Raw genomic sequence first — 20,939 nt, 5'->3', positions numbered from 1 at the left:
TTAATGTTTGGGCTGTTAAGTCATTTCATCGTAACAGAAATGCAACACACAGCTAGTTTAAGCAAAAAGGGGAATTTACTAGCTTACATAATAGGGAATTTCAGAGATGGTGCTAGTTTTAGATATGACTAGAGTCCATGTATCGTCTCTGCTGCTTTCTGTGCTGGCTTCGCACTGTCGTCACACTCCTTCCTCATTAGGAGAGCAGGACGACAAAGCTGCCAGCTCCCCATCGCCTTATAGCTTAGCATCCCCAAAGCAGAACTTTTGACCCCAGGGAAGGCTGGTCCAGCTTGGGATACAGATGCTCCCTGCACACTGATGGAAGGATACAGGACTTCCCTGATGGTCCAGTAGTTAAGAACCCGTTTGCCAGTGCAGGGGATGTGGGAATGATCCCTGGTCCAAGAAGATTCCACATGCTGCAGGAGAACTAAGCCTGTGGGTCACAACTACCAAAGTCTGCATTACTTCAATAAGAGAAGCCACTGCCGTGATAAGTAAGTGTCTGCATCGCAACTGGAGAGTAGCCACTGCTAGCTGCAACCAGAGAAAGCCCTCGTGCAGCAATGAAGACCCAGCACAACCCAAAATAAATAAGTAATTAAAAAGATATGGAATGCAGTTGGGGCCTGCTGCTGCTAAGTCACTTCAGTCATGTCCGACTCTGTGCGACCCCAAAGACGGCAGCCCACCAGGCTCCCCCATCCCTGGGATTCTCCAGGCAAGAACACTGGAGTGGGTTGCCATTTCCTTCTCCAATGCGTGAAAGTGAAAAGTGAAAGTGAAGTCGCTCAGTCGTGTCCGACCCTCAGCGACCCCATGGACTGCAGCCTATCAGGCTCCTCCGTCCATAGGATTTTCCAGGCAAGAGTACTGGAATGGGGTGCCACTGCCTTCTCCAGGAAACAGAAACACAGAGTACACGACACTTAAAAGCAGCTACTAGAGAGAAGGTGAAAGAACTAAGGCAGAGTAAGAACTCAGCCACTGTCCCGTCTCCAGGCTGGGCCCAGGGTCATAGTGAATCATCTTTCTGCTTTGAAAAACAAAGACAAAAACAAAAAGACAACTTTATTTGACAAAAGACAAAAACAAGTTATTTACAGTAGTTTTTCGCTCAAATAATTCAACGGGATAACTGTGCTTCTCCTCCAGGCTTCTCTCACAACCAGACCAAACAGAGCCTGCCCCACCCCCAGCCTCCCCATCGTGTACAAGAGGGGAATGCCAACCAAAATTCAGCAGCACGGCTCCCTCACCCCTTACCACCCTCTATTGCTCAGTGCACTGTGGGAAGGGAAAGTCCCCCCACCCCCAGCCCAATACACTTCCAGAGTCCCCTGCTGTAAGTTTTGCAACAGTCACGCCAGACCTGGGCTCACAGATACGGGGTGGGGTGGTAGAGGCCGGGCAAGCAGCAGCCTCCACTAACCCTGAAGCTGCCATGTTCATTCTTCCCCAGCGGGGCCTCAGGAGGGTGAGGGTCCCTGATCCCCCTGGGACATGCAAGGAGAGGGCCCAGAGAGGAGAGGAAGTGGAAGAGAGAGCCTAGAAGACTCGCCTGCTAACAGAGAAAGAGCTCCCTCTCTTAACCAATCCCCATTCCTACAGCAATGGGTGGGCCAAGCCACTGAGAAATTGGGGAGCCTCCCTGAAGTCTTCAGGAAATCATCCCAGAAGGATAGAACACATGTTGCTGCCTTTCTCCTGGCCAGGCTCACCCCAGTCAGCCAACACCCAGCAACTGTGCTCCTGTGCCCAACCTGGCAACTTCAGGAAACTACAGGCTGAGTATCCTGACCTCTTTTGGCCCACTAACAATGTTACTCATAACAAAAATATTTCAGCTAATAACCTAGGATTAGTGTTTCTTAGGATATACTATAAGATGGGAGTATATTGCTGTTGAATGCTATCAGCAATAAAACAGCAAAAAAAAAAAAAGGGTAAGGGGAAGGAAGAATAAGACTTAACTGATCTTTCTCACTGTGAAGTTCAGGGCAGGGGCTTCTGCAGCTCTGATTTACAGAAAGGTGCAACAAAGAGACACTCACAGAGACCAGGCTTCATAACCGGCTTCTAGCCCCAGCCTCTCCCAAGGCAGGTCCACAGGCAGCAGCGGGGCACCAATCCCACGTTTCTTCCGGGAATAGTCTCCGGCCACCATCATGGGAAAAGCTGCCCACTTAAGGGCTTCCTGACCAGTAGATGGCTCACTTTTCTCCAAGCAGGAGCTATAGGGAACTTTGACATTCTGGCCCCACTAAGCCAAGTTCCTAGAAGGAATTTAAAACTCAGGCCACGGGGTGAAGCTTTCAAGGATAAAAAGAAAAGATTAAAGAGGGAAATAAAAAAACAAACCACCCCACTGCCTCAGTCTAGCTTACCTCCCCCACCCCCACCCCCACCACACAGTACAAACAAAAACAAACCAAAAAAAACCAAAAACACCTCTTTTTATCCTCCTTCTCTGCTCTGCACATAGAAGGTTTGGTCGGATTCTCTGTTGGACCCTCTCTGGTGTGGCTTGATCCCCTTCTGTGCATGATGCAGAAAAGCCAAAGCCCATGAAAGTGTTTTTGCTATTTTTCTGGAGGGGGGCAACCGGGACCAAACCAACAACAAAACCACCATTTGGAAATCTGCAGAGATTTAGATGGTCCCGCAAATGAAAATACTCCTTCCTTGTAAAACAATCCCCAGCTGCAGTGGTGAACTAGTCCCAGCTCATCAGGCTCCATCAGGCAATGCACTCTCATTCCCTACACCGGGTTTAACTACGCCTGTTCATGCAAACCACAGCAAAGAGGGAAAAATAAACACAAAGTTTGGCAAAAACCTAAACATCCAACTGGACTCGGTTCTGTTACATCTGGTCAGTACCTCTTTTCTTTTGTTCACACTTATGAACCTGGAATGTCCACCCTTGGCTTAACAAAAAGAGGCCCTGTCAGGGGCAACTTGGACCCAGCACAGGTCTGAACGAAGCCGGTTTCCCGTGCCCAGCCCAGGAGAGCAGGCTGGAACAAAGGCGTCCTGGGGATTCTCTGAAGCAGCAGCAGCAGCAGCAGCAGCACCACGCCTGTCTCCCACGTCTTGGTCTCATCACCGAGGAGGCCTAGAGAAACGGCAGAGTCAGCAGAGAGGTCCCATCACAGAGCAGTGACACCGGTTGGTGTCTTCCTGCTGAAGACCTCCGGACAGAGGAGATGATCCTGATGTTTGGCAGTGATCCAAAGAAAACCCTCTGTGGGAAGGGGAACCAGAATGGAAACCCAGGACAGCGGGCTCGAACCTTGAGCACCCCTGCTGGCGGATGCCTACTTGGGGTTTTCAGGGACTAAGGCAATGGGAGTGCGCAGCAAGGCGGGTGATGGGTTCTGCTGCTTCTGGAGCTCCATCTCCGCAGCCCTCTGGAGCGCCACCTCCACCAGCAGCTGGAAGCCACTGAAGTCCTCCTTGTCCTGCTCTGGGGGTGTGGGCGGGGGTGTGTTGAAGAGTCCGCCCGTGGGGCTTCCAGCTTCAGCCCTGGTCAGCAGGGTGAGTGTGCTACCAGGGGTCACCAGGGGCTTGGGGGGCTCCAGCTCCCCTTGTGGGAAGGCGGCTCCTGGCTTATCTCCCTGGCCCGAGTGGAGCGGCATGGAACACATGGACAAGGACAGCACGCTGGTGGGGGCCGGTACGGACACAGCCAGCACGGAGGGGCTTCCGCCGCGGGGGAGGGCCACATCGGAGGCCTTGCCCCCGCGGCGGGAAATGGTGTACTGGTTGGGGTCTTTGCCATCCTTCCGAAGCATGTCTGGGAGGAGCCGCCGCCGGGCATTGATGAACCAGTTACAGATCTGGAATGAGAATGAGAAACTGGGATCAGATTCCTCAATCAAAACCAGCTACAAAACCCCCATTCCAGGCCCCAGGAACACAGCAAACAATTCAGGTACAACTGCAGCCCTCAGACAGATGTTGGGGAGAGTTAAAAAGAAATCATATAAATGAAAATAAAATGCAACCGTGATCCAGCCAATGAAGGGACAGTACGGCAGTGCTGTTGGAGACAACAGTGGGAAGACCCAGTCAAGTTTGCGAGGACTCAAGGTAGTGGTCTCTGAGGACAAGGCTCGAAAACTGAGATGTGAAGGAAAAGCAGCAGGTCAGGTGGGAGGCCAGAGAGAAGAGCATTCAATCAGGAGGGATGTACCTCTGAAAAGACTAGGTGGCAGCAAAGTGCCTCTGAGAAGCTCAGCAAGGTCAGCTCAGAGAAGGCGCCATCCTGCCTGGATGGAACTCAGAGTGGAAACCAGAGGTTACTTATCTCTGATGGTGGGGACTTGATTCTTTATACTAAGGGTGATGGGGAGCTGTAGAAGAGTTTTAAGCAAAGAAGTGACTTGTGATGTAGAGAAGAGTGGAAGCAGAGCGAAAGGTTTTAGTACAAATTAGGTTAAGAGAGATGATGAAAAGATGACAAATGTTTGATCTATTTGGGAAACTGGTACCCAGTTGGATATGGATGTATGAAAGAAGAGAGATACGACCAAGGGTGATTCATTCACTCCTGAGATTCTAGAACAGTCTTGTTGTAGGCCAGGGAAAGAGGCACAGAGATACTACGGGACTCTCAGGTAGAAGAAAAGTTACTGTTTCCAAGCAAAACCAGGGCCAGTGGTTCTAGCTGAATGTGCGTTCGACCAACATACGTAAATCCTTTTTCCTACATGCTGCTGGAAAAGCTACCATGAACCTCAACCCCATTCCTGTCGAGCTGATTTAGATCAATCCTCTTGGGCCCGTGCATAAGGCATGACGTTTCTTACTGTGAAGTGGTATGCTGCAAAGCCAGGACATGTCCAGCACCCAGTCCTGTATCTGTCTGGACTCTTTTTCATAGTCCCCAGCTTCACAACTCTCCAGTTCAGCCTTGCCACTGGTTGTCACTTTCTAAAATGCAGTATCCCAGAGCTTCCCTGGTGGTTCAGTGGTTAAGAATCCGCCTTTCAATGCAGGGTACGTGGGTTCAGTCCCTGGTCGGGGAACTAAGATCCCACATACTGCAGGGCAACTAAGCCCACGTGCCGTGACTACTGAGCCTGCGCCTCAACTAGAGTCCATGGACCTCAAACTACAGAGCCCACCTGCCACAACAAAGATGGTTTGTGTACTGCAACTAAGACCAAATGCACCTAAAATATAAAATATTTTTTAAAAAGTAAAGTAAAATGCAACACTATTATCCTTGTTCTAGAAAACTGCCATTTGTCTCCTACCACCTATAGGATCAGGTCCAGACTCCTGGGCCTGGGTATTAAACCCCTCCCCTGTTCATGGCCTATCTTTCCAGCCCTTGTATAATTTTTAGTGTGAAATTGCTCACCAGCCTTTGTTGAGGCCCTGTGCTTAAAAAAGAAAAAAAAAAAGTCTCCATGCTTTTTTGCACATGACATTCGTTCTTTCTGCAACACCCACTTCTCTATCTGGAGAAGGCCTACTCTTACAAGTCTTGGCTGATCTAAATTGGGCTGGACAGAGGACATGGTTTCAAAACACATCTCTCCACCTACAGCTGCTGCAGTGTGTTAGCTGATCTGTCATATCTGACTCTGCGACCCCAGCCCGCCAGGCTTCTCTGTCCATGAAATTCTCCAGGCAAGAATACTGGACTGGGCAGCCATTCCCTCCTCCAGGGGATCTTCCTGACCCAGGGATCAAACCTGGGTCTCCTGTATTGCGTACAGATTCTTTACCATCTGAGCCACCAGGGAAGACCACAGCTGCTGTAGGGCCTAACAGTTTTTTATATTTGAATGAATGACACCATGAGGGCAGATAATAGTTTAGAAGTGTGAACAGTTTCTGTACACCCGCGAGGAGAAGGCACCTAATTATGGCATGACTGCTGGCATCTACACCACCAGCCTCTCATATCCCCTTTCCTCTCATTTACTCCTAACAGCCTGGAGTAACATGATCAATCCTGTAACAGCTCACCTGGGCATTATTTTAAAAGCTATGGATTAGACCAGGAAACAGTTTCTTAGCTGCATAGCTAGTGTCAGCTCATAAATACCTGTTTTTCCTTAAACAGGCAAATACAACCCCTTATCATTTTTTCCATGTCCTTCTCCCTCTTGCCCTCCACTGGAGGAGCTACTGCTGGAAGAAAGAGGCTGAATCCCTTTCCCGCTAACACGAAGTACTGCAGAGAAGAAAGACTGTGGGAGCATGCTGGTGATGAAGCATGGCTGAAGCGTGGTCCACACCCACACATCTAGGCATGTTTCTAGGTGTTTTCGTTGAGAAGGGTTCATCGGCAGTAGCCATTTAAGCACTGTGTGTGCGTGCGTGCATGCTAGATAACTTCAACCATATCCTACTCTTGGCGACCCTGTGGGCCATACATCTACACAATTTTCTGCTAACGGTTTTATCAGCTCTATGTGTTTGATCAACTCCCATTCTACTCAAGAACATACATAAAGCTGAGCCTGAAGAAGTCAGGCAGGAGTCCACCTCCAGCCAGGGCTCCCTAAGCCTGGCCCTTTGGATCTGAAGGAACAACAACCCCTACTCTCTGGCATCTTTCTCTCAGGATACCAGAGTCCCAAAGCCCAACTTATTTTATTCACTGGTATGGTCAAGTTAGAACTTCTCACCTTCCTGTTGCCCTCCCTTTCAGGACTTCGTGCTCACTCAGTATTTACGGAGTGAATACAGTGTGCCAGGCCAGTTCTTGGTGCTGGGGGTGCTTCTGTGAATTAAACAGATACACACTCTGTCCCCTGGAGCTTAAAGTCCATCTGGTTGTGGAGACTGGCAGTGAACAAACATCACCATCACTGCCAACAAGTGCCAGGAAGCAAGCAGATAGGAATAAAAAGGTAGTATATAAGGATAAGAGAGACTTCTGTAGATAAAGGATATGGGAAGGCTGAAACCTGACGGATTATAAAGAGCCAGCCATACAGAAAGCTGAGGGGAGAATGTTCCAGACAGAGGGAACGGCAAATGTCAAGGGCCTGAGAGACAGGAAAGGGCATGGTGTACGGAACAGACAGAAGCAGGCAGGGCTGACCCCACAAGGCCAGGGCACCATGGTTAACCACCGAAGCGGCCTCGCCCGTGAGTGGCCCGACCCAGTTTCTACACTGTCGGTTCTCCTCCTCAGTTCAGTTCGGTCGCTCAGTCGTGTCTAACTCTTCGTGACCCATGAACTGCAGCATGCCAGGCTTCCCTGTCCATCACCAACTCCCAGAGTTCACTCAAACTCATGTCCATTGAATCGGTGATGCCATCCAGCCATCTCATCCTCTATCGTCCCCTTCTCCTCCTGCCCTCAATCTTTCCTAGCATCAGGGTCTTTTCAAATGAGTCAGCTCTGTGCATCAGGTGGCCAAAGTATTGGAGTTTCAGCTTCAGCATCAGTCCTTCCAATGAATATTCAGGACTGATTTCTTTTAGGATGGACTGGTTGGATCTCCTTACAGTTCAAGGGACTCTCAAGTCTTCTCCAAGACCACAGTTCAAAAGCATCAATTCTTTGGCGTTCAGCTTTCTTTATAGTCCATCTCTCACATCCATACAGGACTACTGGAAAAACCACAGCTTTGACTACATGGCATGCTGGCAAAGTAATGTCTCTGGCTTTTTAATATGCTGTCTAGGTTGGTCACAGCTTTTCTTCCAAGGAGCGAGCGTCTTAATTTCATGGCTGCAGTCACCATCTGCAGTGATTTTGGAGCCCAAGAAAATAAAGTCTATCACTGTTTCCATTGTTTCCCCATCTATTTGCCATGAAGTGATGGAACCGATGTCATGATCTTAGTTTTGAATCTTGAGTTTTAAGTCCACTTTTTCACTCTCCTCTTTCACTTTCATCAAGAGGCTCTTCAGTTCCTCTTCACTTTCTGCCGTAAGGGTGGTATCATCTGCGTGTCTCAGGTTATTGGTATTTCTCCCCGCAATCCTGATCCAGTTTGTGCTTCATCCAGCCCGGCATTTCTCATGCTGTACTCTGCATATAAGTTAAGTAAGCAGGGTAACAATATACAGCCTTGACGTACTCCTTCCCTGATTTGGAACCAGCCTGTTGTTCCATGTCCAGTTCTAACTATTGCTTCCTGACCAGCATACTGATCTCTCAGGAGGCAGGTAAGGTGGTCTGGTATTCCCATCTCTTTCAGAATTTTCCACAGTTTGTTGTGACCTACACAGTCAAAGGCATTGGCATAATCAGTAAAGCAGAAATAGATGTTTTTCTGGAATTCTCTTGCTTTTTCTATGATCCAGTGGATGTTGGCAATATGATCTCTGGTTCCTCTGCCTTTTCTAAATCCAGCTTGAACATCTGGAAGTTCATGGTTCACGTACACATTACTTTGCTAGTGTGTGAGATGAGTGCAATTGTGCAGTAGTTTGAACATTCTTTGACATTGCCCTTCTTTGGGATTGGAATGAAAACTGACCTTTTTCAGTCCTGTGGCCACTGCTGAGTTTTCCAAATTTGCTGGCATGTTGAGTATAGCACTCTAACAGCGTCATCTTTTAGGATTTGAAATAGCTCAACTGGAATTCCATCACCTTCACTAGCTTTGCTCATAGTGATGCTTCCTAAGGCCCACTTGACTTTGCATTCCAGGATGTCTGGCTCTAGGTGAGTGATCATACCATCATGGTTATCTGGATCATTAAGGTCTTTTTTGTATAGTTCTTCTGTGTATTCTTGCCACCTCTTCTTAATATCTTTTGCTTCTGTTAGGTCCATACGATTTCTGTCCTTTATTGTACCCATCTTTGCATGAAATGTTCCCTTGGTATCTCTAATTTTCTTGAGGAGATCTCTAGTCTTTGCCATTCTATTGTTTTCCTCTGTTTCTTTGCACTGAACATTTAGGAAGGCTTTCTTATCTCTCCTTGCTATTCTTTGGAACTCTACATTCAAATGGGTATGTCTTTCCTTTTCTCCTTTGCCTTTAACTTCTCTTTTCTCAGCCTTTTGTAAGGCCTCCCCAGGCAACCATTTTGCCTTTTTGCATTTTTCTTGGGGATGGCTTTGATCACTGCCTCCTGTACCATGCCATGAACCTCTGTCCATAGTTCTTCAGGCACTCTATCAGATCTTATCCCTTGAATCTATTTGTCACTTCCACTGTATAATCGTAAGGGATTTTATTTAGGTCATACCTGAATGGTCTAATGGTTTTCCCTACTTTCTTCAATTTAAGTCTTCTCCTGGTCCTGTCTTTTCTCTCCTCCTAGTTTATCAACAGATAACTTACAGAGCATGTAGCAGCTGCTGTAGGGGAAGGAAATGACAGGACCCCCACCCCAAACACACACACCTGCCTTGTGCTGAGATGCTGGGAACTGTGTGGGCTGCAAAAATGTCTAACGTTCCTCTTACAGGTAATGGACCAAAGGCCCAGGCTCCTCAGGGCTCCTGTACCAGTTTCTACCCCATCACCTTTCTTGGCTCATATATTGGCAAGGCCTTGAGTACCACTACTCAGTCAAAGGCATAGCTACCTATGACCAGAGCTGGCGCCTGGAGTTGGCATGGCTTCTTGCCCAGCAGCCACACTTGCTCTACAGGTGATCCAAGGACAGCACTGGACTCCAGGTCCTGTCAGGCTGGGAACACTCCTGGGCAAGGCAGAGCCAAAGCCTTCTCATGGCTTCTCTTCCTCTCCATTCCAGCCTAGAAGGACCTTGCCTCTGCGGTTCTCACTTACTCCGCCTTACCTCTCTGGTCCTCTCAGTACAAGCGAGCACACACATGACAACAGCCGTCAGCTGACAGGGGCTGAGCTGCTCACTCCATCACCTCCATCACCTTGGCTGCAGTGGCAGGAGAGCCCTGAGGGAGACGTAAGACTGAACAGGCTAAGAGGATGAAGGAAGTAAGGACTTTGATACGAGGTACCATGCCAACCATCTCACTTGTGATACGTTTAATCTGCAAGCAAGCCTGGACGGTAGTAAGCAGCATCCCCAATGTACTAGAGGGACCCGGAACTCAGAGATGAAAGAACGTGCCCCGAGTCACACCGCCTCCGAGTACAGAGCTGGGGTTCAAGTCCAGGTCTTTTGGCTTTAGGGGCTCTCCTGTTCTCCTCATTCTCATTTGCTGTGTCTTATTGAACAGAGGAACAAAATGGAGAGCTGGAAGTCATCATCGTAATCCTAAAAGCAGACACTTGTTGAACAAGACAAAACAGTAAGCAGGCTGCCAAGTTTTCCGCAGGCCAGGGTGAGCTTGGGGAGGGGGGTGTTCTTATGCTGTTCACTTCTCAGAATTAGAAGCCAAAATGGGAGGTGCAGCTAGAGGCTAGGTGCCCACGCATCTGCTGGTAAAGCCAGGCTCCCCTCTACATGACCGCGCTGCTGATCCAAACATCTCCCATCGAACTAACTCATTTAATCTTCTACCTGGTGGCTCAGCGGTAAAGAACCTGCCAGCAATGCAGAAGACACAGGTTCGATCCCCAGGCTGGGCAGATCTCTTGCAGAAGGAAGAAGCAACTCACTCCAGTATTCTTGCCTGAGAAATCCCATGGACAGAGGAGCTTGGTGGGGCTACAGTCCACGAGCTCACAAAAGAATCAGGACACGACTTAGTGACTAAACAAGTTTATGAGACAGCTTCTGTGATGAGCTCCATTTTATTTAGGCTGTTGAAGAAACAGAGCCCTGACCAGAGAGATTCAGTAACAAGTGCAAAGGCTGGGATGTGGTCCAAATAGCCTGGTTTCAGGCAACAACCAGGTGAAGAACTGAAGACAGTCAGCCCGAGGCCCTTCGTCCTTGCTCAGAGGCTTCCATCTCTGTCTCCAGCTGCCTCCCCATCTACCTGTGCCCCAGGAGAGCACTGCACCTCTCCCCCTTATCCCGGATGTAGAAGAAACGTGACCAGGGTTGAGAGAAGCAAGGGACCAGTGTTTCTGTTTTGAGTGCAGTCGTGTGGAGGGGAGCCTGGCTTTACCAGCAGATGCGTGGGCACCTAGCCTCTAGCTGCACCTCCCATTTTGGCTTCTAATTCTGAGACGCGAACAGCGTAAGAATACCCCCCTCCCCAAGCTCACCCCGGCCTGCGGAAAACTTGGCAGCCTCCTTACTGTCTGTTTTGTCTTCTCATCCGATAGAAATGCACAGCTGAGGGAGGTGGGGGAAGGGCCCAAGGCCCGAGTGTACCACCATGCCAGCCGTGATAACGGGCTGTGTGGATTTTCTGCAGCTCCCTCTGGCTGCTCAACCCAAGCTTAGATCAGGAGAAAAAAAAGCACGTGACCTGCCCCAGCTCAAGGTCCTTGAGGAGCGGGAAGGAGAATGCCAAGGTGAATCTATGATTGATATGCCAAAACACAGGCTGGGAGCCTGAAGACTGTCCCTACCATAAAGCAGGGCTCTGCCTGAAAGGCTGCCGCCCTGTCACAAGTTTTTTTTAATCAGTGGCCCAGAAGAAAGACACAGAAGGAATCACTGTGGCAAATGGGAGTGGGAGGGGCACTCGGGAGTTGATGAAGGCCATGAGGATCAGAGTAGGTCTTTTGAAGGCAAGTGAGTGCTTTTTATTTTTTTGGCTGTGTCATGCACCATGTGGGATCTTAAATTTCCCAACCAGGGATCAAACCCAGGTCTCCTGCATTGGCAGCACAGAGTCTTAACCACTGGACCACCAGGGAAGTCCCCGGAGTGCTTTAACTTTAGGAAGTCTTTTCAACTGTTAAAGACAGAAGCAATAAGAGGGGAAAGAATGAGGGCGCAGAAAGACCCTTCCCAAACATCTGGTCCCTCCACCTGAGCTGTGACCACTCCTATCTGGGTGCTCCTAAAGGCAGCTGGCTGGGTTAGATCACCTCAAGCGTGATTTTTAAAAACTATATATTCTGCTTTATAGATGGGGGATAGGGGAGGGTGGAATCAGGAATGTGTATTTTTAAGCAAGCTTTCCAGAATTCTGCCACCCAAGCTGAAGAACCACTGGTGTAGCCCACTGGTTTAACTTGTCCTAGTGGACCAAACCCCGTGTTTAAGCAAAAAAGCTTTACACAAAAGCTCAGAGAACAAAACAGACCATACAGATGAAAAGCCTGAAGGTGGGAAGACAGTGGTAACCTGCATGCAGGAAGAAGCAGGGAGCCTGGCTTTGGAGCCTTTTGGAGTAAAGAGAGTAGCTTCGAATGGTAAGGCTCAGTGGTCAAAGAATTTGCCTGCCAATGCAAGAGATGTTAAGAGACACAGGTTTGATCCCTGGGTTGGGAAGATCCCCTGGAGGAGGGCATGGCAACCCACTCCAGTATTCTTGCCTGGGAAATCCCATAGACAGAGGAGGCTGGCAGGCTGCAGTTCATAGGGTCATGCCTATGCATGCCAGGGCAGGGCCAGGCCACCCCTGGCCACGCAACAGGTCACTACAGCTTTGGCTCCTCTCTGGCCCAGGACAAGCACCAGAGGGACTGCTGACCCCACCTCCCTGATCCTTCAAGTCTGTCAGGATTCCCGTCAGTCAGACTCAGCTTCCTGAGAGAAGCCTCGCCTACCAGGGCAGTTCAGCTGACACCACACTGGTAATAACTACACTGAATCCTTAGTCCTTTGAGTAATGCCTTCCCTCCCCCTGGGGGGTGGGGGGCAGTGCCTACTGTGGTGTTTCCAGGACACAGCATCAGGTCTCGCACAGAGCACACCGCCATCAATACTCCACACGGTGGAGGGAAACGGGCCACCCCTCCCTGCCACGCTTACCTTCCCTCCCCAGCAGGCAGCCCCTAAGAACAGTTAGAAAGAACAGCAAAACTTGGGCTTAGAGGGTGTCACTGGGACCTGTGAAAATCCTTCACAAATGACTTTTTGCTTTTACCTTTGCAACTGCCTAGCCCGGGGACAAGTACCAGCAAACCAGTTAGTTAAATGACTCATTGACTTGCTAATGAGATTGCTCCTGGGCCAGTTAAAGGAGACAATCAAAAGGGACGTCGCGGGAGGGAGTGAACAGGCTTGGCAAAACGTTGATGCTGGCTGGAGCCAGGTGACCGACGCCAGAGGTGTATTACAATATTCTCTCTTACTTTTGGGGTTATTTGCAAATGTTCTTAATAAATAATGGAAATTTTAAAAACTAAATACAGGAAAAAGAGATGCCTCCAGGGACTGGCTTACACCAACTTTTCCTGGTTGAGGAGCCACTGCATTTCCGTATTTCTAGAAGTCCTCACTGTTGACATTTCCAGCAGTTTAATCTTCACTTTGTCACTTCAAGAATTATTTACTGAGCACCTACCAGATACATGGCATTAAGCTAACACTTAGAATGTATGATAAATAAGACTAGGCTTCTGGAGTTTACTGTTCTAAAAATCATTCAGGGCTTCCCTGGTGGCTCAGAGGGTAAAGAATTCGCCTGCAATGCGGAGACCTGGGTTCAATTTCTGGGTTGGGAAGATCCCCTGGAGAAGGGAATGGCAACCCACTCCAGTATTCTTGCCTGGAGAATCCCCATGGACACAGGAGCCTGGCAGGCAAAGAGTCGGACAAGACTGAGTGACTAAGCACAGCACCAGTGACTAAGACTCCAAACTCCCAATGCAGGGGGCCTGGGTTCAGTCCCTGGTCAGGGAAATAGATCCCACATGGAGCAACCAAGACCAGTCACAGCCAGATAAACCAATCAATTTTTTTAAAAAAAGGCCATCAGTCAATTCCAGATGCTGACCAGTCCTGGTGCTGTGGAAGCACAGAGCTCCTCTGGGGTCAGAAGTCTCCTTGGTCAGGGGCGGGCGCAAAGGGGTCTGGGTATCTGTCAGGGTGACGGGAACATGGGAGGCCAGAGACGAGGCCTGCTATGCAGTCGGCACAGCAGCCACTGAAGGGTTTTCAGCAGAGGAGGGACAGGTGATCCAGGCTCAATCAGGGTAGGAGAGGAGCAATATTCCTGAAATACTGGCTTCCCTGGTGGCTCCAGTGGTAAAGAATCCACTTGCCAGTGCAGCAGACGCCAGTTCAATTCCTGGGTCAAGAAGAGCCCCTGGAGAAGGAGATGGCATTCCACTCCGGTATCCTGGCCTGGGAAACTCCATGGACAGAGGAGCCTGGTGGGCTACAGTCTGTGGGGTCGCAAAGAGTCAGACATGATTGAGCATCTAAACAACAGCAAATGTATAGGGATTGGTGAGAGCAAACGAGCTGAGAAAGGGCTATCAAGGGGAACGCCTTAGAGAAGGAAGGATCCAGCTTGGAGAAATTACGTGTTATCAGTCAGGAAGAGACCTTTAAGAAGGGGTGTACGGCTGGCGCTGCTTGGGATTCACAGTACAGTTTTCATCAAGAATGCCAGTCAGGGGACTTCCCTGGTGGCCCAGAGGTTGGGAGTCTGCCTTGCAGCGCAGGGGATGCAGGTTCGATCCCAGATCGGGTAACTAAGATCCCACATGCTGTGAGGCAACTAAGCCCAAGCACCACAACTATTGAGTACTCATGCTACAACGAAGACCTGATGCAGTCAAAAAAAAAAAAAAAAAAAAAAAAAACGCGCCACGGTCCAGACTGCTCCTTAACTCTCAGCGTGACTCTAGTGCAGGGTGGCCACCTCTGAAACCCCTCCCACCAGGGGATGCCGAGACCCAGCCGGCCCTTCCGAAGAAGCCTCCAGTCTGCAGCAGCTAATCCGTGTCCCAGACCTACATTTCTGTAATGCAGGGATCTGGGGGTGTGGCATCTGAGGGGCCCACGAGTTCTGCACAAGCACGGTTTGGTCCTGTGTTTCCATTTTGGTAACAAGGAGCAGTGCCGTGGCCTCTGGCCACCCAGCTCGCGCCAGGCAGCGCCCGTGTCTCCCGCTCACAGTGCAGCCAGCAGCACGGCACCCACCATTTGACAGCAGTGCAGCTGGGTGGGATCGCCTTCCTTTTACATTTCTTTACCTCGGAAAACTGGTTATTTTACAGTTGTCTATAAGACCAAAAGCAAGTTTTGTTTTTTTTTAAACCCAGTTTTATGTTTGTACATGCTTAAAGAATGTGATAAAAATTACTCAAGTCAACACTGTGAAGTAGGCAAATCCATGAAAAATATTTTCTTTAAGAGAAGCCAATACATGATTTAGGCTTGAGAAATAGTGTCCTTGATAACAAGCAATTTCAATAAAGTGTGACAGGTGGTTTAGCAGCACAGGTAGAGGCTTACTGGAATACACAGCAGCGGCCTCCGCCCTAGGCTGGGGAGTCAGAGCACGAGGGCATGAGAAGATGCTTTGCCAGAGTGAGCCAGGCTCAAGAGAGGCCAAAAAGAAACCAAGGGAGATGGCCCGGAGGCTGCAGAGTTCAAGGGCCCGAGAGACAGGAGGGACAAGGCTACGGGCAGAAGACTGGCAGCAGGCTTCCTAGGTAATCCTGGCTCTTAGGTGCCTGTCTTTGGCCTGTGCTGTTCTATATCCTGTGAGTTAAAGCCCACCTCTTCTGGGAGGCCTTCTGAGGCTCCAGGCCTGCTCAGAAGCCCTGCCCTCATCTCTGCTGCCATCTGTCCCAGCGGTGATCACTTCTCCCAAACATCAGGGACCAGGTCTTCCCCAGCTGTCCCATTCCAGACTAGACACGGCCCAGGGTAGGCCTGTGTCTGGATCCTCTCCGGGGCCCCAGCTCTGCCCAGCATATAGCGCTTGTCGGTACAGAGGGTCTTGGAACTGCTGGGCAAGACCTGTGATCTAGGAGAGGATGAGAGGGAGAGCAAAAGCACCGCCCTTGCCAAACACCTTCCAGTAAGCCTTGAATTCTCGGTCTCGCACCCTGACCTACTATCAAAGTGCTCCCAACATCTCCCTTTCTCAGATGAGGAAACACGAAGCTCAGAGAGGAGGCAGTGACTTGGCCAAGGTCCAGGCTTCCTCTTGTGGAGAAGATGGGATCTAAGTCAGGGTCTGTAACTCTAGAGCCTTTCTCACAGACAGACTCCGATTAACCACTGCCCAGCAGGTATAAAGTCAGGTGACAGGAATTCAGAGGGCTGAATACTCACCATGAGGCTTTGTAAAAGAGGGAAAACAGCTGGAAGATGTGGGAGGTTCGGAGCCGGGTAAGGGAAAGAGAGGTAGGGCCATGGGCTGGAGTAACGGGCCAGGGAAGAACAGGCGTGGAAGGGGAGGTGGTGGGCAGGGAGATGGGCCTTTGCTAGGCTGGGGGGCCGGCTCTGGGTCGGTGTCTTACCTCAGCATCATGAAAACAACAAACACACCTGCAGGTTGGCAACAGGGACAATCCAAAGTAGCTAATTCCCCTCACTCTGACCAAAAGTGGGTATCAGGCTCCTTTGAGCATCTTCATGGTTGTGGTTTACAGAGCACTTTCACAGCCAGTTCTGAATCTCTTCCTCACAGCAGTTCAGTCAGGCAGTCTAACCCCACTTTACAAATGGGAAATCAAAGTGTGGTTCACAACTCCTGCATGGCAGAATGGGGTTTTGACCCCAGAACCTCTCCCTTCTGCCCTTTCCTTCACTGTGATTCCAACTCCTTTTTAACCAATCTGCAGATCACCAGCTGCCCCTGGAAACCAAACTGCCATCGAAGCACCAGTCTGGGGCTAGAGGCCGAAGCCCACTCACTGCCTTTTCACCTTCTCCTGGCCTCCTGCACTGATGATGACACCCAGACATTAATAGCAATTCCCTGCCTCTTCAGAACACTCCAGAATCTGAAATCTAGCTGTGAAGTCTTCATGCAGTTGTCTTCCCGTGAGGCAGAAAGGCTGGCTATTCTCACCTGACCCAAGAAGAAACTGAGGCCCAGGGAGGGCAGGTGACCAGCCCAAGGCCACACAGCTGAGTCAGTGACAGGCCTGGGATGGGACCAGAACCTGAGTCTCCTGTGACCCCCTGCTTACCTGCAGCACCGACAGATTGGTCTGTCCAGAAAGGCTCAGCTTCTCCTGTTCTGAAGGGTAGGCGTTGTAGCGGTGCAGGTACAGCCAGTCCCGGAGGATCTTCACTGACTCCTTGGGCAGGTTCCCTCTGCGCTTCCTCTTGCCTGCCAGGGAGAGGAGGCCTTCCTCCTCGCCCAGGTCACTGTCTGACATGGTGTCTAGGGGCAAGGCGAGACCCCAGGCAAGTCTGAAACAGGTGACAAAGGAAATGGGGACATTATTACCATGCGCTGCCTGTGACCCTTTCCTCAGCACGTCATTAGAGCCTGGGACGCCAAAAATGGGGTAATCGAAACTCAGTCCCAGGCCACGCTAAAGCCTGGGCAAGGTAGAAGAAGAGCCTAAAGTGTCTCTAGTTCATCAGGCCAGAAAAAACTATTGAAACAAATGGCAGATCAATAATAAATAGAACCAGACAGTAATGACAGCTACCACCGAGGCCTGTTTTCTATGCTCTGTACTGAGCACTTCACATTTGTTATCTCATTCAGTCCTCACACATGCCCTTGTGAGGGAGACAGTAATATCATCATCCTTTTATAGATAAGAAAAACGAAGGCCCAGAGAGATTCAGAAAGTCATCCAAGATGCTATGGCTGTTAAACAGTTACCATGGGACCCAGTAATTTCACGCCTAAGGTAGCTGGTTATGAAGATAAGTGAAAACCCATGTCCACACAAAACCTGTACAACATTATTCATTAATAGTAACATTATTCATAATAGTCAAAGGTGGAAGCAACCCAAGTGTCCTCCAACAGATGTATGGATAAATGAAATGTGGTCTCCCCATAATACAGTAGAATATTATTTGGCTGTAAAAAGGAAGTCGTGATACAGGCTACACTATGCATGAAACTGCAAATACCACGCTAAGTAAAAGAACCCAGTCACAAAAAACACATACTGTGTAATTCCATTTTTATGAAATGTTCAGAATGGGCTGGAAGAGGACAGAAGAGTGATTGCTAAAGGGTACGAAGTTTCTTTTCCAGGTAATAAAGTCATTGATTGGTTTCTTTAAATGTGTAAGCTGGGGACTTCCCTGGTGGTATAGTGTGGATAAGAATCCGCTTGCCAATGCAGGGGAAACAAGTTTGATCCCTGGTCAGGGAAGATCCCATATGCCGAAGAGTTACTAACGAAACCCGTGCACAACTACTAAGCCCGGCTCCCCAACAAGAGAAGGCACCACAATGAGAGGCCCTCGCATCACAACAAAGAGAAGCCCCCCACCATCCAAGGCAGCAACGAAGACCTAGTGCAACCCAAAAAATAAAGTGTAAGCTGTATGGTATGTGAATTACACCTCAATAAAGTTGTTATGGGTGGGGGGCGGAATCTGACCTCCAGGATATGGTATGGAAGCACGGTTTGGACCCTGATAGCTTGCTCTGCCCCCATGCCTTCTTGCTTCCCAGGTCTCCCAAGACCCAGTGTGGAGTCTGGAAACCCTAGCAATCAGTGCCTCAAAAATCCAGAAAAATGAGCAAAGGCTAGGCTCTGGTTCCTCCGGCTTGGCTGTGTGACCTGGGGCAACCAACCTTCCCTCTCTGGGCCTGCGCTTCCTAGTCATCTGTCAATGGAAGGAAGGTGTTTCCCTAGACACTCCCAACTCAGTTGCTCATCCGCACCCTCCCCGGCCAAAGCTCTCCTCCGCAAAGGCAATAAGAGATTTACATTTTTAAAACCAAAAGTTCCAGGACAAGCTGATGCCAGAATCTCAAGGCTCCTCCCTCCTCAGCCTTTTAACAGCTCCCTCGCAGTCTGGGCCAGCAGACTCTGGCATCTCCCAGGTTTTGTTTCCTCGACTTGGGCCAGAGCCCAGATATCTGGGCTGGCTAGGCCAGGCTTTCGAGGGAAGGGTCTACTCTCCCAGCCAGGCCACCTGGAGGTGAGACAGGCACTGGTGAGAGATGCCGCTCCGCAGAGAGCACCAACAGCAGGCTGCTTTCTGAGGTCAGGTTTCTGAGATTTAGCTGGCCAGGGCAGTCAGGACCTGAGCTCAGGCAAGGATGCAGCCCTGGCAGGCTGGGAGTTTACCCGAGGTGATCTGCACAAATTCCACCCTGGCTGCCAGTCAAATCCCAGTCTGCAGGGTTCCAGTGGGTGGCCTGCGGAGATGACCCTGCACAGACTTCCCCACCGCAGTGTCTGCGCCCCAGCCATGATATACACCGACAAATACAGCAGACACCGTTCACAAACCCCAAGCCGGGAGGTTCGCCACCTTCACACCCCACATTCCCACCCAGCCTCACACCAGGCAACTCTTAACAGCACTCCGATAACTGGCACCAACCCATCGCTCAGCTCCTGGAACCCCCACGATTTACACCGACAAATCCAGCAGACACACAGTTTACAAATCCCACCTCCAGCACGAACAACTGGTACCACGCAACCAGTTCCTGGATATACGCCCACCCAAGAACTCCAAACGACTCACCCCGCCACGAACTCTCAGACTGGGAAAACTCCCGACGGCATCACACCAGTGATCAGTTCTTACCCTCACTGGCCTGCGGCAGCACCCTCTGAACACAACACCCGGGGCACCACTCCACGACGCCGGACCTGCAAGCACTCCCGCATCGACTTTCTGACAACTCCCCGCAGCTCGGCCGACACTCCCCCGGGCCGAGCCCTCGCGCGGCGTTCCCAGCAGTTCACACAAAGCGCGCAGCCTCCCCCGCGGCCCAGACCCGAGTCGGAGCACATGGCTCACGGGGCGGCGGGGGAATCGGCCTGCGCTCGGGGAGCCGGCACCCCTCGTCTCCCCCCACCCCCCCGCCACCCTGCGTCACACTCGGCGCTTCGGCTCCCCGGCGGTCCGCCACCCCCGTGGGGCGGGGGCTCGGGAAGAAAGAAAACTCACGTGTCTGTCCCGGGGCAGGAAAAAGTTTGGTTCCCACCCCCCTTCCCCCGCCGCTCGGCGCTGGCTGACTCTTCGGGGCGCGGGGCCGGCCGAGCCTGCGCGCTCGGCTTTGTGCTCCGAACTCGGCCCGGAGGGGGAGGGGAGGGGGCTGGGCTCCCACCTCCGCACCGCCCCCCCCCCCACCAGCCCTGCGCCCAGACTCCATGTTGGCCGCCCCCTGCCCCGGGGACGGCGCGCTTCCCCCCCCTCGAGGGAGGCTCGGCTCCGACTCGGCCTGCCCGAAGGACCCGGCGCGCACAAACTTTCTTCGGGTCGCCGGCCCCACGCGCCCCGCTCCCTTGGCCCGCCCGGGAGTGACAGATGCCTCAGAGACAGACTTTCCTTTGTTCCAAAGGAAAAGGGAACTCGCGCGGGCTCCCCGGCACCCCCCAGCTCCGAGACCTTCCCGCTGCCCCCACCCGCAGCTGTCACTCTCGGGGGGCCCCTCCCTGGCTCGGCCGCGGCGGGGGGCGGAGGGGGGGGCGACCGGCGGTTAGCAACGTGCACTTTTGAAACCAAACAAACCCGCCCCCCGCGCGCTCAACCCCGACCCCGGGGCTGGGGCGGCCCTTTCCCGGGGTGGGATCCTCGGGAGCTGGGTCCCCCCCACCACCGAGGGGCCCCGAGCGAACTTCCTCCGGGAGGAGGGGGGGAGGGCGGGAGAGCCGCGCCCCCCCCCGTACCCCGACTGGCCCCCACCAGCACACCGCAGTCGGGACTCACAAACACACCCTGGCTCACACACCCACAATCGCACGCGCTAGGACGACGCCCCCTCCCCCGCCGGGCCGAGAGAAAGAAACTTTCCAAGTTGTCCGCGCGCCCCCCCGCCCCCATCCGGCCCCCCCAACTCCGGCGCCCCGCACTGACTTTCCCCAAGCGGCTTTTCCGTCCACGCGGCCTCGGGCTTGGTCCCGGGCGTCCCGGCAGGGGGCGGGGGGCGCCGGGGGAGCGCGCCGCGTACCTGCCGGGCCTGACACTCGGGCCTGACAGCTCGCGGCTGGAAAGCACCTCGCGGCCTGACGTCAGATCCCCTCTCCTCCCCTCGGCGCTCCGCTCGCCCTCCCCCACCCGCCCGGAGGGAGAAAACAAACTTTGTGCGGAGCGCGGTGCGC

At 51.6% G+C, this 20,939-nt stretch overlaps 1 protein-coding gene and 1 long non-coding RNA gene across 5 annotated transcripts in view; one reads left to right on the top strand and one right to left on the bottom strand.

Moving 5' to 3' along the window:
• The window catches only part of LOC138990457 (uncharacterized), a 17,585-nt gene extending 7,529 nt beyond the window's left edge, over positions 1–10,056 (top strand). Inside the window, exon 3 of the long non-coding RNA XR_011466590.1 lies at positions 9,403–10,056. This is a non-coding gene — a long non-coding RNA (uncharacterized lncRNA). The remainder of the gene's footprint in view (positions 1–9,402) is intronic.
• On the bottom strand, positions 1,054–20,939 carry TGIF2 (TGFB induced factor homeobox 2). Of its 4 annotated transcripts, none has more exons than XM_070381684.1 (3): positions 20,789–20,939; positions 16,869–17,094; positions 1,054–3,845 (listed from the first exon to the last, which is right to left on the bottom strand). In XM_070381684.1, the coding sequence occupies exons 2-3, from the start codon at positions 17,058–17,060 to the stop codon at positions 3,324–3,326; spliced, it is 714 nt and encodes a 237-aa protein (XP_070237785.1). In that variant the 5' UTR covers positions 17,061–17,094; positions 20,789–20,939; the 3' UTR covers positions 1,054–3,323. The 4 variants fall into 4 exon arrangements, with proteins under 4 accessions (XP_070237785.1, XP_070237784.1, XP_070237786.1 ...); XM_070381683.1 differs by having other exon boundaries at positions 20,695–20,883; XM_070381685.1 differs by lacking the exon at positions 20,789–20,939 and adding an exon at positions 19,786–19,925.

The sequence above is a fragment of the Bos mutus genome, chromosome 13 (genome assembly GCF_027580195.1).
Source record: "Bos mutus isolate GX-2022 chromosome 13, NWIPB_WYAK_1.1, whole genome shotgun sequence".
In the NCBI taxonomy this organism is placed as follows: domain Eukaryota; kingdom Metazoa; phylum Chordata; class Mammalia; order Artiodactyla; family Bovidae; genus Bos; species Bos mutus.
Note: the sequence above shows the minus strand (reverse complement) of the source record. Positions and strands in the feature narration are given on the sequence as shown.